The sequence below is a fragment of the Salvelinus alpinus genome, chromosome 2 (assembly GCF_045679555.1).
Source record: "Salvelinus alpinus chromosome 2, SLU_Salpinus.1, whole genome shotgun sequence".
Taxonomy (NCBI): Eukaryota; Metazoa; Chordata; class Actinopteri; order Salmoniformes; family Salmonidae; genus Salvelinus; species Salvelinus alpinus.
The window spans coordinates 96569842-96582067 of record NC_092087.1 but is presented as its reverse complement, the minus strand read 5'-3'; the positions used below and the strand labels follow the sequence as shown (position 1 = coordinate 96582067).

Sequence of the window (12226 nt, the reverse complement as noted above, 5' to 3'; positions counted from 1 at the left end):
TACTGTTGTACAGAGCCTTCAGAAAATATTCACAGCCCTCAACTTTTTCCAGCCTGAATTTAAAATGGATTACATTGAGATGTTGTGTCACTGGCCTACACACAATACCCCATAATGTCAAAGTGGAATTATGTTTGAAGACATTCTAAACACATAAGTATTCAACCCCTTTTTCATTGCAACCCTAAATAGGTTCAGGAGTAACAATGTGCTTAACAAGTCACGTAATAAGTTGCATGGACTCCCTCTGTGTCCAGTAATAGTGTTTAACATGATTTTTAATGACTACCTCATCTTTGTACCCCACACATACAATTATCTGTAAGGTCCCTTAGTCAAGCAGTGCACTTCAAACACAGATTCAACCACAAAGACCAGGGAGGTTTTCCAATGCCTCGCAAAGAAAAGCACCTATTGGTAGATGGGTAAAAAAAATTGTTTTAATTGATTACACTTTGTGAATGGCCAAGTTACAGTTTTGACTTAAATTGGCATGAAAATCTATGGCAAGACTTGAAAATGGCTGTCTAGTAATGATCAACAACCAGCTTGACAGAGCTTGAAGAATTTTTGAAGAATAATGTTCAAATATTGTACAATCCAGGTGTGGAAAGCTCTTCGACTTACGCAGAAAGGCTCACAGATCTAATCACTGCCAAAATTAAGTCTAACGTGTTGGCTCAGACGGTTGAATACTTATGTAATCAAGATATATTAGTGTTTTATTTTTCATAATAGTTTTTTATATATGTTAGAATATTTCTTCCACTTTGACATTATAACATTTTGTGTAGATCATTGACAATAAATCACAATTAAATCCATTTAAATCCCAACTTTTCACGTGACAAAATATAGAAAAAGTCAAGGGGTGTGAATACTTTCTGGAGGCACTGTAGATAAATAATGTACACCGATACAGATATCTGCAGCCATACGACTATAACAAAATGCAAATGATAATGAGTTTAGTTTCTCGTCTATACTTGTCATGTATGACTTTGAAGAAAAAGCAGTACAATGTTTTTCCACCTTTTCCATTAGTGAAATAAAGAAGAACAAAAGGATGGATAGATCAACTGGAGAGATTTTGTATGGTATGGGTTTAAATTATTATTCAAGTTGTGTTTTGTTGTCATCTTTTACTGGGGGTGTTTGACTGACCTTGGTGTGTCCAAACTTGTAATCCTCGTGATTCACATCAATGGACCCAAGCAGCTTCTCAGAAGCCTTCTTGTTGTCCATGAACTGGCCCTCAGGGATGACACTGGCATTCAGTACTTTGTACCTGAATGAGAAGACAGTTTTAAAGTATGTCAAGTTGTAATAAGTTGGTTATATTACATGACAGGTAAGACTTTTCTGATGCTGGGAAAACCCTTGGAGCAGATCTTTCTGTGATTGTGTTTGTGTGGAGTTGTGTTTGTGTTTGTGTGCACATACCTCTGCTTGAAGTCAGCATAGATGATTCTGCTGGGGAAGCCCTTTCTGCAGATCCTGATCCCCTCCAGTACACCATTACACCTGAGCTGGTGGATAACCAGGAAGTTCTCCATCAGACCTGGTAAAACAAAACAAGTCTCTTTTAATACTCATAAACAGGTTATAGATTGGGATCGTTAAAGTCACTGATAGTGTACTGATAAGATGACATATTTAACTCAATATTTATTGTACCTGGAGTCTTTGACTCGTTGGGGATCAGGCAGCGCACAAAGTGAGGATGAGTGCTCCTCAAGTTGGTCATCAGCTTATGTAAGTTCTCCTGTAAGGGGGTTACAAACAATTTTCACGGAAATCATTTATGATAATCAATGCACCTTTTGAAGGACTGAATCTACACATTTCAAAAGCTCACCCTGAACTGGGAGGACACTGTCTGCATGGAACCACCCTTCTTCTTGCCTCCTTTCTTGGCTTTATCTGTTAAAATGGGGAAAAGTAAAAGATAACTAGAAAAGTACATTTCCTGGTTAACTTCACACTTATCTAGAGGCAAATGCTGCCAATGAGATCATGTAAAATAACACCTATTGTATGATTAAATTAACAGAGTGTATGATGAAATCAACCCAGTGATAAACTTTGAGAAATTGTGATACATTGAAAGACTAAAGAACATTTGGGTCTGAGTTGTAACTAGTATTTAGTTAAATATTGTGACATGATGCTAGTCTTACCCTCAGGAGGGGGAGGGGGATACAGGGCAGCCAAGATTTTGACTGGGGACTTCCCATACAGCTGACAAACTGAGTCATTCAGGGGATCCTTGTTCTTCTCCAGCCAGCCAGTGATGTTGTAGTCCACAGTACCGGCGTAGTGCACCAGGGAGAAGTGGGCCTCTGCCTTGCCTTTGGCAGGCTTGGGCTTCTCAAACGCCTTTGTTTTGCCAAGATGCTGGGCGTACAGCTTGTCCTTGAAGGTAGTGTCTGAAGACTTGGGGAACATGCACTCCTCTTCAAGGATGGAGAATATGCCCAATGGCTTTACGAAAAAAAGATGTATATCAAATTAGCAGTGGTGTAAAGTACTTAAGTAAAAACACTTTAAAGTACTACTTAAGCAGTTTTTGGGGGTATCTGTACTTTATATACAATTTATTTTTTTGCCAACTTGAGGTCGGCAGGTAGCCTAGTGGTTAGAAGGTTGGACCAGTAATCGAAAGGTTGCTGGATCAAATCCCGAGCTGACAAGGTAAAAATCTGTTGTTCTGCCCCTGAACAAGGCAGTTAGCCCACTGTCACTGTACATAAGAATTTGTTCTTAACTGACTTGCCTAGTTAAATGAAAGGTTGAATTTAAAATGTATATTTTTGCCAACTTTTACTTCACTGCATTCCTAAATAAAATAATGTACTTTTTACTCCACACATTTTCCCTGACACCCAAAAGTACTCGTTACATTTTGACAGGAAAATGGTCCAACTCACACACTTATGAAGAGAACATCTCTGGTTATCCCTACTGCCTCTGATCTGGCAGACTCACTAAACACAAATGCTTTGTTTGTAAATTATGTCTGGGTGTTGGAGTGTGCCACTGGCTATCCGTCAATAAAAAAAGAAAAGAAAATTGTGTCGTCTGGTTTGCTTAATATCTGGTATTTGAAATGGTTAATATTGAAGCTAGGGGGCAGTATTTTTATGTTTGGAAAAATAGCGTTCCCAAAGTAAACGGCCTATTTCTCAGGCCCAGATGCTAGAATATGCATATAATTGACAGATTAGGATGGAAAACACTCTAAAGTTTCCAAAACTGTCAAAATATTGTCTGTGAGTATAGCAGAACTGATTTTGCAGGCGAAAACCTGAGGAAATCCAACCAGGAAGTGCCTCTTATTTTGAAAAATCCCTGTTCCATTGCCTGCCTTTCCTCCATTTAAAGGGATATCAACCAGGTTCCTTTTCCTGTGGCTTCCACAGGGTGTGACCAGTCTTTAGACATAGTTTCAAGCTTTTATTCTGAAAATTTATCAAATCGCGTCAGTGGACTGCCAGATGTCCTTCAATTAGTTAATGCGCGCGGAAGTGGTAGCTCGACATTTTCTTTCTCTCTTGTATTGAATAGTTTACCGTCCGGTTGAAATATTATCGATTATTTATGTTAAAAACAACCTGAGGATTGATTATAACAAACGTTTGACATGTGTCTACGAACTTTACTAATTTGGAATTTTCGTCTGCCCGTCATAACCTGCACGAGCCTGTGGATTACTCAACAAAACGCCCCAACCAAATGGAGGTTTTTGGATATAAAAATAATCTTAATCGAACAAAACGAACATTTATTGTGTAACTGGGAGTCTCGTGAGTGCAAACATCCGAAGATCATCAAAGGTAAGCGATTAATTTTATTGCTTTTCTGACTTTCGTGACCTAGCTACTTTGCTGCTAGCTGTTTGTAATGTTTTGTCTACTGATCGATGTCCTCACACAAACGCTTCGTTTGCTTTCGCTGTAAAGCATATTTTCAAAATCTGACACGACAGGTGGATTAATATCTGGAATTTGAAATGGTTAATATTTTTAATTTTTGATACTTAAGTACATTTTAGCAGTTCCATTTACTTTTGATACTTAAGTACGTTTAAAACCAAATACTTTTACTCAAGTAGTATTTTACTGGGTGACTTTTACTGGTTGACTTTTACTTTTAAGTTATCTTTACTTTTACTCAAATATGCCATTTGACTACTTATTCCACCACTGCAAATTAGTGATATTTCTATTTAGGATCACATTCTTTCCTTTAGTAAACATTCTATTGCGGATTACATTCCTTTAGGGACACATAATAGGAAACATAATGAGTTCTCAACAGTCAGATATGTTGTACCACTGTGATAATATCTCACACAAGGCTCACTATGATCGTTGATTTTATGGTCCATTAAAATCCTCACAGACAGTTTACCTTCTCAATAAGCTCAATGCAGGCAGCCAAGTCCATGCCGAAGTCAATGAAGGCCCAGACGATTCCCTCCTTCTTGTACTCCTCTTGCTCCAGGACGAACATGGTGTGGTTGAAAAACTGTTGCAGTTTCTCATTGGTGAAGTTGATGCACAGCTGCTCCATGCTGTTGTACTGTTGATTGAATTTTTAAAAGGGATCATTTCATCATACAAGGTTGTAATCAATCTGAATCACAACTAATTGTCTTGTTCTGGTGTCATACTCACATCAAAGATCTCAAACCCGGCAATGTCGAGCACACCGATATAGAACTGCCTTGGATTCTTGGTGTCCAACATCTCGTTGATACGGATGACCATCCACAAGAACATCCTCTCATAGATAGACTTGGCCAGAGCACTGACTGAGTTATTAACCTGGAATGATAATACCTCAAATTAATACATTAGCTATTGACCGTGTCTGATGATAAGGTGATAAGACCTTGGGATAAACAACATCACTATTTTTAAAAAGCAATGCACTCGTCCCCAAGATAATTATGGTGCTCAGAAAATGGTAGATGCTGTGTTTTGCAGTCTTACCTGAGCCACAGTCTGTCCCTTGGTCACATACTCGTTGCCGACCTTCACTCTGGGGTAGCACAGAGCCTTCAACATCTCAGCTGAGTTCAGGCCCAGCAGGTAGGCAATTTTATCAGCCACTGGAGAGAGAACCAACAACAACAGCTTTATAGACACAAGATGTAATGGAGAATTTCCATTCAAATTTGGCGTCAACAAACAGGATGATTGATCTTCTCGGTGTGGTCCGGCTGTGGGAGTCTGCATGGGGACACTGGTGGCGCATTCCTAGGAAGGTGTAAAGGGAAATTCCTGTGTCACTAAAAGAGGGCAAGGACCTGCGACTGCGGGACACACTTGGGGAGAAACACATCATCAACAAAACCTAGAAGGACAACACATCTACTGAATTTCAGTAAGTCAATGTAATGAATTTGTATACGAATAAAAATAAATAATGAAACCAATAATACATAAAAATGAAGAAAGGTACCATGGTCTTAGAAGAAGGCTAGAGTTAGTCTGAGAAGAAGGTTAGAGCTAGTCTGAGAAGAAGGCTAGAGCTAGTCTGAGAAGAAGGTTAGAGCTAGTCTGAGAAGAAGGTTAGAGTTAGTCTGAGAAGAAGGTTAGAGCTAGTCTGAGAAGAAGGCTAGAGTTAGTCTGAGAAGAAGGTTAGAGTTAGTCTGAGAAGAAGGTTAGAGTTAGTCTGAGAAGAAGGTTAGAGTTAGTCTGAGAAGAAGTCTAGAGCTAGTCTGAGAAGAAGGTTAGAGTTAGTCTGAGAAGAAGGTTAGAGTTAGTCTGAGAAGAAGGTTAGAGCTAGTCTGAGAAGAAGGCTAGAGTTAGTCTGAGAAGAAGGCTAGAGTTAGTCTGAGAAGAAGGCTAGAGTTAGTCTGAGAAGAAGGTTAGAGCTAGTCTGAGAAGAAGGTTAGAGTTAGTCTGAGAAGAAGGTTAGAGCTAGTCTGAGAAGAAGGTTAGAGTTAGTCTGAGAAGAAGGTTAGAGTTAGTCTGAGAAGAAGGTTAGAGTTAGTCTGAGAAGAAGGCTTGAGTGAGGCCAAGAAAAGCCCCACTGACAATTGTCTGTAGGCATTTATGAGAAGTGTCTACGTGGTCTGAGAACCACTAAAAAACGCATGGTGTTATTGAACACTAGGTGTTATTGTAGGCATTTATGTGAGAACTGTCTACATGGTATGAGAACCACTGGGAACAGGGTGCACTAGATGTTATTTGATATGTATAGGAAGCAACGGCAAGAGAACCATTGAAGATACATATGTATGCATATGAGGTAACGACAAGAGAATCGTTGAAGATGCATAAGGAGTAATAAGGGAGATTACTGAGTGTGTTTGAGAATAGTACTAAGTGGATGTGAGTATTGTGTGATTGACTAATTGACTAAGCAGGGATTTAGCCCCGGTTTGAGAGATGTGTGAGTGTGGGATGGCGTGTTAAGCTGGAAGTAACAATCACAAAACGGAGAAATCGGTAAAAAAAATATATAAATGCAACTTGCACACCCACACGTAGACATACGTAAGTGGTGTAAAACGTATTCTGAGATATGTTCAGAGTGGTCCCTTTTTGGATCATTTGATAAAGATAAGGTTAAAGCATTGAATCAGAGCCTTCGTCAAGAATTAAAGGAATTACCACCCTGGTAATACATTTTGAAACAAAACCCATGCAACCATATATGTCCGAGTTTTCATCAAGCTTGTATTGAGTTTGTGAACCTCTCCAGTTAACTGTTAATGAAGATGGATTAATTTGCATTGAGTGTGCGTCCTTAGTGGAGAATTTCCATTACACTTTCATGTGGCACTGTCTGTCTTTGGTGTTCTTTTTCTATGTTGGGGAATGGAACTAATGTTCTACATATTGTATATCTATGAGTGGGACTCACCCTCTGTGCCGTCTGGCTCAGCCTGCTCCTCACGCTGCTTCTGCTTGAATTTCATGTTGCCATGGTGCACTACAGCTCCTGTCAGCTTGTAGATTCCAAGCTTCTCATCATTAGTGAAGCCCAGGATTGTAATGGCATCCTGGCATTAAAGAGAAAGTACAACAGTGATGAACTGAACTGTAGTTTTGTCAGTTACACTACAGTTCTGTGCTGCTCACTCCAGAATGAATGGGATGGATAGATTTGACTCTTGGCACACATTAGTAGATGGCAGCACAAAAGGAGCTTTACACAGTTCCACATGGCACTTAGTGGTGCTCTCTTGTGGATGTCTTAAATGTAAGTGCCTCAAGGTGAAGTGTGAAGGCATGAAAAGTTCCTTTACGTTCATGCTTAACTAACACAAGGCATTTAGAATCAAACAAAAACATACATGAACATTCCCAGCTGCCACTAAGTCACAGAGCATTTAGTGTGTATGGTGGTCCTACCCATTCCATATCTAGAGTTTGGTTAACCCTTTGTTTGACTCACATCTGTCGCATCCAGCTCTTCATTGTCATTGATGCTGGCCACAGCGATCTGACCCTGGCTGCACATGGGGAAGTCGTAGGGGTTGGTGGTGAGGAGCGCCAATTCTGTGGACAACGGAGAACAGCTTGTCAGTTAAATCTCTTAGAATTATGCTGTCCTACTTTACAGTATCTCTCCCTCCTTTACTCAATAGATGGACCCAAGGATACATGTAGTATATAATAAATAGCATCAAAAGAGGAGACTGAGACTTGTGGACTCGTGCATCACAGTGCATTACTTCATAGATATTTCCCAAAGACCTGACAAATGTCTAGATGCCTTGTTACCTTGGGTGTACTCATTCTAATAGTTTTCATATTGTGGATTATAAATATTTTAAATAAATTCCATAGATGGGGGTGGGAATAATTTCCCATGAATCTCTACTTTGTCGTACCAACTATCTCAGGTTTGTGGCCTGTCATCATCTGGAAGAAGATGTGGTAGCCTCTCTCATCGGGCAGCTGGAAGGACACTCTGGACTTCTCCAGCAGGTCTGAGGGTGAAAGAGAGAGAGCGAGTGACACAAAGAGAAGAAAGAGAGACAGAGAGACAGACAGAAAAAACATAAGATTAAATCAAATTTGATGATCTCCAAAAATGAATCTGTGAATTTAGGAAAAAATGTAGAACCAATCAAACCAACTCACAGGTCTCAATGTCAGCTTTAGCCAGTTTACCAGCTTGGAAGTGAATCCTGATGAATTTACCCTGTAGTAGAGCATGGGGGTTAGAAATAGGCCAACAAATTAATCTAACATTTTATTTTGAAAGATCCCTTTAACTGTTACAGTTTGTTGGACATTTATTGATATAACAATAGGGAACTACTGAAATACATTTTTCCAAAAAAAGGTAACTTCCACAGTATGCCCTTTATACTTACAAAGCGAGACGAGTTGTCGTTCCTCACTGTCTTGGCATTACCGTAAGACTCCAGCAGAGGGTTAGCTGCAATGATCTGATCCTCAAGAGACCCCTGATTGAGACAAACACAAGTTGCTCAGAAACTGGAAAAGTGTTCAAGTTTGTTTTCGCTCGATTGCTTGAACAAATTTCTTGAAACATGATTCACAGCTGGAAAAAAAGTTTGCTCAGAAAACAAAACTGAAATGTGTTAAAAAAGCAAACATAAGTACAACCTACCTGCATTTTGCTAGGGTCTGCTTCCTTCTTGGCACCAGACACTGCAATTGTTGCAAAGTACTGGATGACACGCTTGGTGTTGACAGTCTTTCCTGCACCGGATTCTCCACTGGTTTATATGACAGAGAAAGAGGGGTTTTAGGTACATGTTTGAGTGTCAGATTGGCTTTCACCAAGAAATAGCATAGAAAAATACCTGTTTTCTAACATAAATAAATCCTTAACAAATATTCCCTTTCATCGACTCGTTATTACACATAGCCTAATGTCATAATCTATTCATAATGTTATATATTTCATCACACCAAGTGACCTAACTTATTACAAAAGAAACACTTTCTCAAGTGACATTTTAGTAAACAACTTACGTAATCAGGACGGACTGGTTCTCCTTATCTGGAACCAAAAAACATATTGCTTATCATACTCAAGCAACATTGTGAGGACATTATTGTGTTCATAGCATCATCACACATTTCATCTTGGAACATTTTCCATTCAAGGGTAGTGAAATCAGATATTCCCAAGCAAACTGTTCTAACCTAGACTAGAAAACTCTAAAGCATATTTTAACACCCAACGATCTATCCATTAATCCATCCATCCATCCATCAGCACTTATGGACTTTGAGATCCATATGCACTTATGGAGATCCATATAGCTCCAGTTTTATGGATTGTCTAATCATGTGAGAGACACAGACTAGGTCTCGACCTTTAAGTCTTTACTGAAGACTAGGGCTTGGATCAGTCTGTCCTATCCGGTGAAATTCTCCTGTCTTAACTGGTGTCCTGTGTGAACTTAAGTATTCTCTCTCTCTGTCTCTGAGGACCAGAACCCTAGGACCATGCCTCAGAACTACCTGACTTGATGACTCCTGGCTGTGCCTAGTCCACCTGGCTGTGCTGCTGCTCCAGTTTCAACTGTTCTGCCTGTGGCTATGGAACCCTGATCTGTTCACCGGATGTGCTACCTTGTCCCGGACCTGCTGTTTTTTGACTCTCCCTATCTCTCGCTCTCACTCCCTCTCTTTTCACTCTCTACCGCACCTGCTGTCTCGACCTCTGAATGCTCGGCTATGAAAAGCCAACTGACATTTACTCCTGAGGTGCTGACCTGTTGCACCCTCTATAGCCACTGTGATAATTATATTACGCCTGCTGGTCATCTAAGAATGTTTGAACATCTTGTAGAACGATCTGGCCTTAATGGCCATAAACTCTTATAATCTCCACCCGGCACAGCCAGAAGAGGATTGGCCACCCCTCAGAGCCTGGTTACCCTCTAGTTTTTTCATAGTTTTTCCTTCTACATCTGCATTGCTTGGTGTTTGGGGTTTTAGGCTGGGTTTCTGTATAAGCACTTTGTGATATCTGCTTATGTATAAAGGGTTTTATAAATAAATGTGATTGATTGATCCATCCATCCATCCATGAGATATCGTACCAATCATCATGAACTGAAAGGCGTTGTCAGAGACGGAGAAGATATGGGGTGGAGCCTCCACTCTCTTCTTCCCTCTGTAGGCGTTGACAACCTCTTCGTCGTACACGGGGAGCCACTTGTAGGGGTTCACCGTGGCACAGAAGAGCCCAGAGTAGGTCTGGATGAAAGTGATTAAATTAGGGTATTAGTAAAGTCAGATGGACTTTTACCTGGATTTATGTGAGGATGTGGGTGTACTTTGGTATACTGATGTGGGTCTACTGTATTGATACAGTATGTTTTGGTTTCTACCTTTCATTTATGTGTAGTACTGTATGTGTGTATTTATTATGTTCATGTATGTGTGAATTTATTATGTTCATGTATGTGTGTGTTTGTATGTGCAGGTTTCTTACATAGATCATCCATGCTGCATAACGCTCTTTGAGGTTATACAACACAGAGGCTTCATTCAGGTAGGTCATCATGGCCATGTCCTCAATCTTGTCGTACTTAGGGGGGTTCATCTCATAGATGTCTGCATCTTTGAACTCTTTTCCTTCCTGAAACAGTCAGAAATGTAGATTACACGCAGATCAAAGTGGACATGACTGAATGCTTTTTGCTCATTAAATACAAGGTTAATCATTTAAAAAATGCATATCCACATTAATCCAACTACTTTGTTATCACCCACTGACATAACTGGTGATTCTTGACTTGTCAACATGAGAAATTCTATGTCATTTTTAAATAGCAGCAATAAAAATTGTCTTTGAAGGTTATATTCTGCTTATAAAAAACATTGGATGTTTGTTTCTGCATTTAGTTGACTTTTCAAGAATTAGAGTGATTGTACAAACTTGAATTTGAATACTTTTCAGATCAGACTTACCTCCTTACTGCCGTCAGGTTTGGTAACTGTCACAGTACACTTCCCGTCGGCCCTGGCAGTGACTAAACCCTTAAGGTACAGCTCCACCTTGTCTGCCACATAGCAGGCGTTCTTTGAATCAAAGGGTGCGGCTTGTGCCTCCATCCTCTCCTTCTCAGATTTACGGAGGTATATGGCAGCCTTGCCGTAGATTTGCATCTCAGCGTCCGTACTCATGGTGACGGATAACTAGGAAAGAGATAAAACAAGAAACATGATTGACTCTGTGGTGCTTCCTCCCCAGTCAACAGAGTTAAGTGAGCGATATCTCTCACAGAATATTCTCATAACTTTTTATGTGAAGACTGGAACCATGTCTCACCTTCTTTTCCCCTTCCTACAGATGAATGTGTACTTCTTGGAGGACCCTGTGAAACATGAGAGTGTTGTGAAAACCCACAAGTCTAAAGCCTTATCATTTAGACCCGGAAGGGCTAGAAAACATGTAACTCAATCATTACATGTCAAATTCAACTACAGGTGCAACTGGTAACTTTCATTTACTACACATCCACACATTCTGTTAGGAATTCAAATAAATACCCCTGAAAACCCTGTTACATTCTAGAACACCCTTTCAAGTGCAGGAGCACCACTTTGTACTGTAAAGGAAAGTTACAGATTTTAAGTAAAACACATAATAAAAACAACATTTTTTTAATGCCAATTGATTTAATATTGTAAAATCTAAAATAAATGAATTCAAACAGTGCAGTTAGCTACTGCCTCAGATACTGAGTGCAAAGATGAGACACATTTACAAATCTAAGGAGGTGGAGAGGTCTTACCACAGAGGAAGAAGGTTTCTGACTCATGGATGCTGGGGCCTCAGCCTCCTTATATCTGGTTGGAAGTGCCAACCAGGCAAAAGTTAATTATGTCCCACTCTGGGAAAGGAAATGAATTGGATGAGAGAGGTGTTTATTTCTGTGTCTCACTAGCACCTCCCACTTCCAGGAGCACCACACTCCCATTACATTACTTTTTAATGACATCTGTGGTTCTAGCAGTCTGCATCTGGGTCTTATCCTGAGTTCTGGTACACATATTATTTCTATGATTTAACTTGTAAACACATCTGAACTGTCTCCTCACCACATGCTTGTGACGGAGTTGGCCGTTACCTCGTGCTTTGCTTAGTATGACTTATCACCCTGGTGGAACCATATTAAATGAATAATATCAAGCTAGAACTGAAACATTGAGGCTTTTATCTACACCTCAAAAAACTGCTAATTATAATGTGTAGTTAAACTATACAT

At 39.8% G+C, this 12226-nt stretch overlaps 1 protein-coding gene and 1 pseudogene across 1 annotated transcript; one reads left to right on the top strand and one right to left on the bottom strand.

The window, feature by feature from the left end:
* LOC139568328 (zinc finger protein 665-like) overlaps positions 1-12226 on the top strand; it is a 102744-nt pseudogene that overhangs the window by 42643 nt on the left and 47875 nt on the right.
* Positions 1114-11837, bottom strand: LOC139551980 (myosin heavy chain, fast skeletal muscle-like). The gene is made up of 20 exons (XM_071363312.1): positions 11753-11837; positions 11287-11332; positions 10926-11153; positions 10447-10593; positions 10052-10208; positions 8973-9000; positions 8605-8713; positions 8345-8437; positions 8109-8169; positions 7856-7954; positions 7417-7520; positions 6883-7021; positions 4998-5116; positions 4680-4829; positions 4414-4584; positions 2181-2484; positions 1859-1923; positions 1678-1765; positions 1444-1561; positions 1114-1288 (listed from the first exon to the last, which is right to left on the bottom strand). Exons 3-20 carry the CDS (start codon positions 11139-11141, stop codon positions 1114-1116), a joined length of 2343 nt encoding a protein of 780 aa, XP_071219413.1. The 5' UTR covers positions 11142-11153; positions 11287-11332; positions 11753-11837.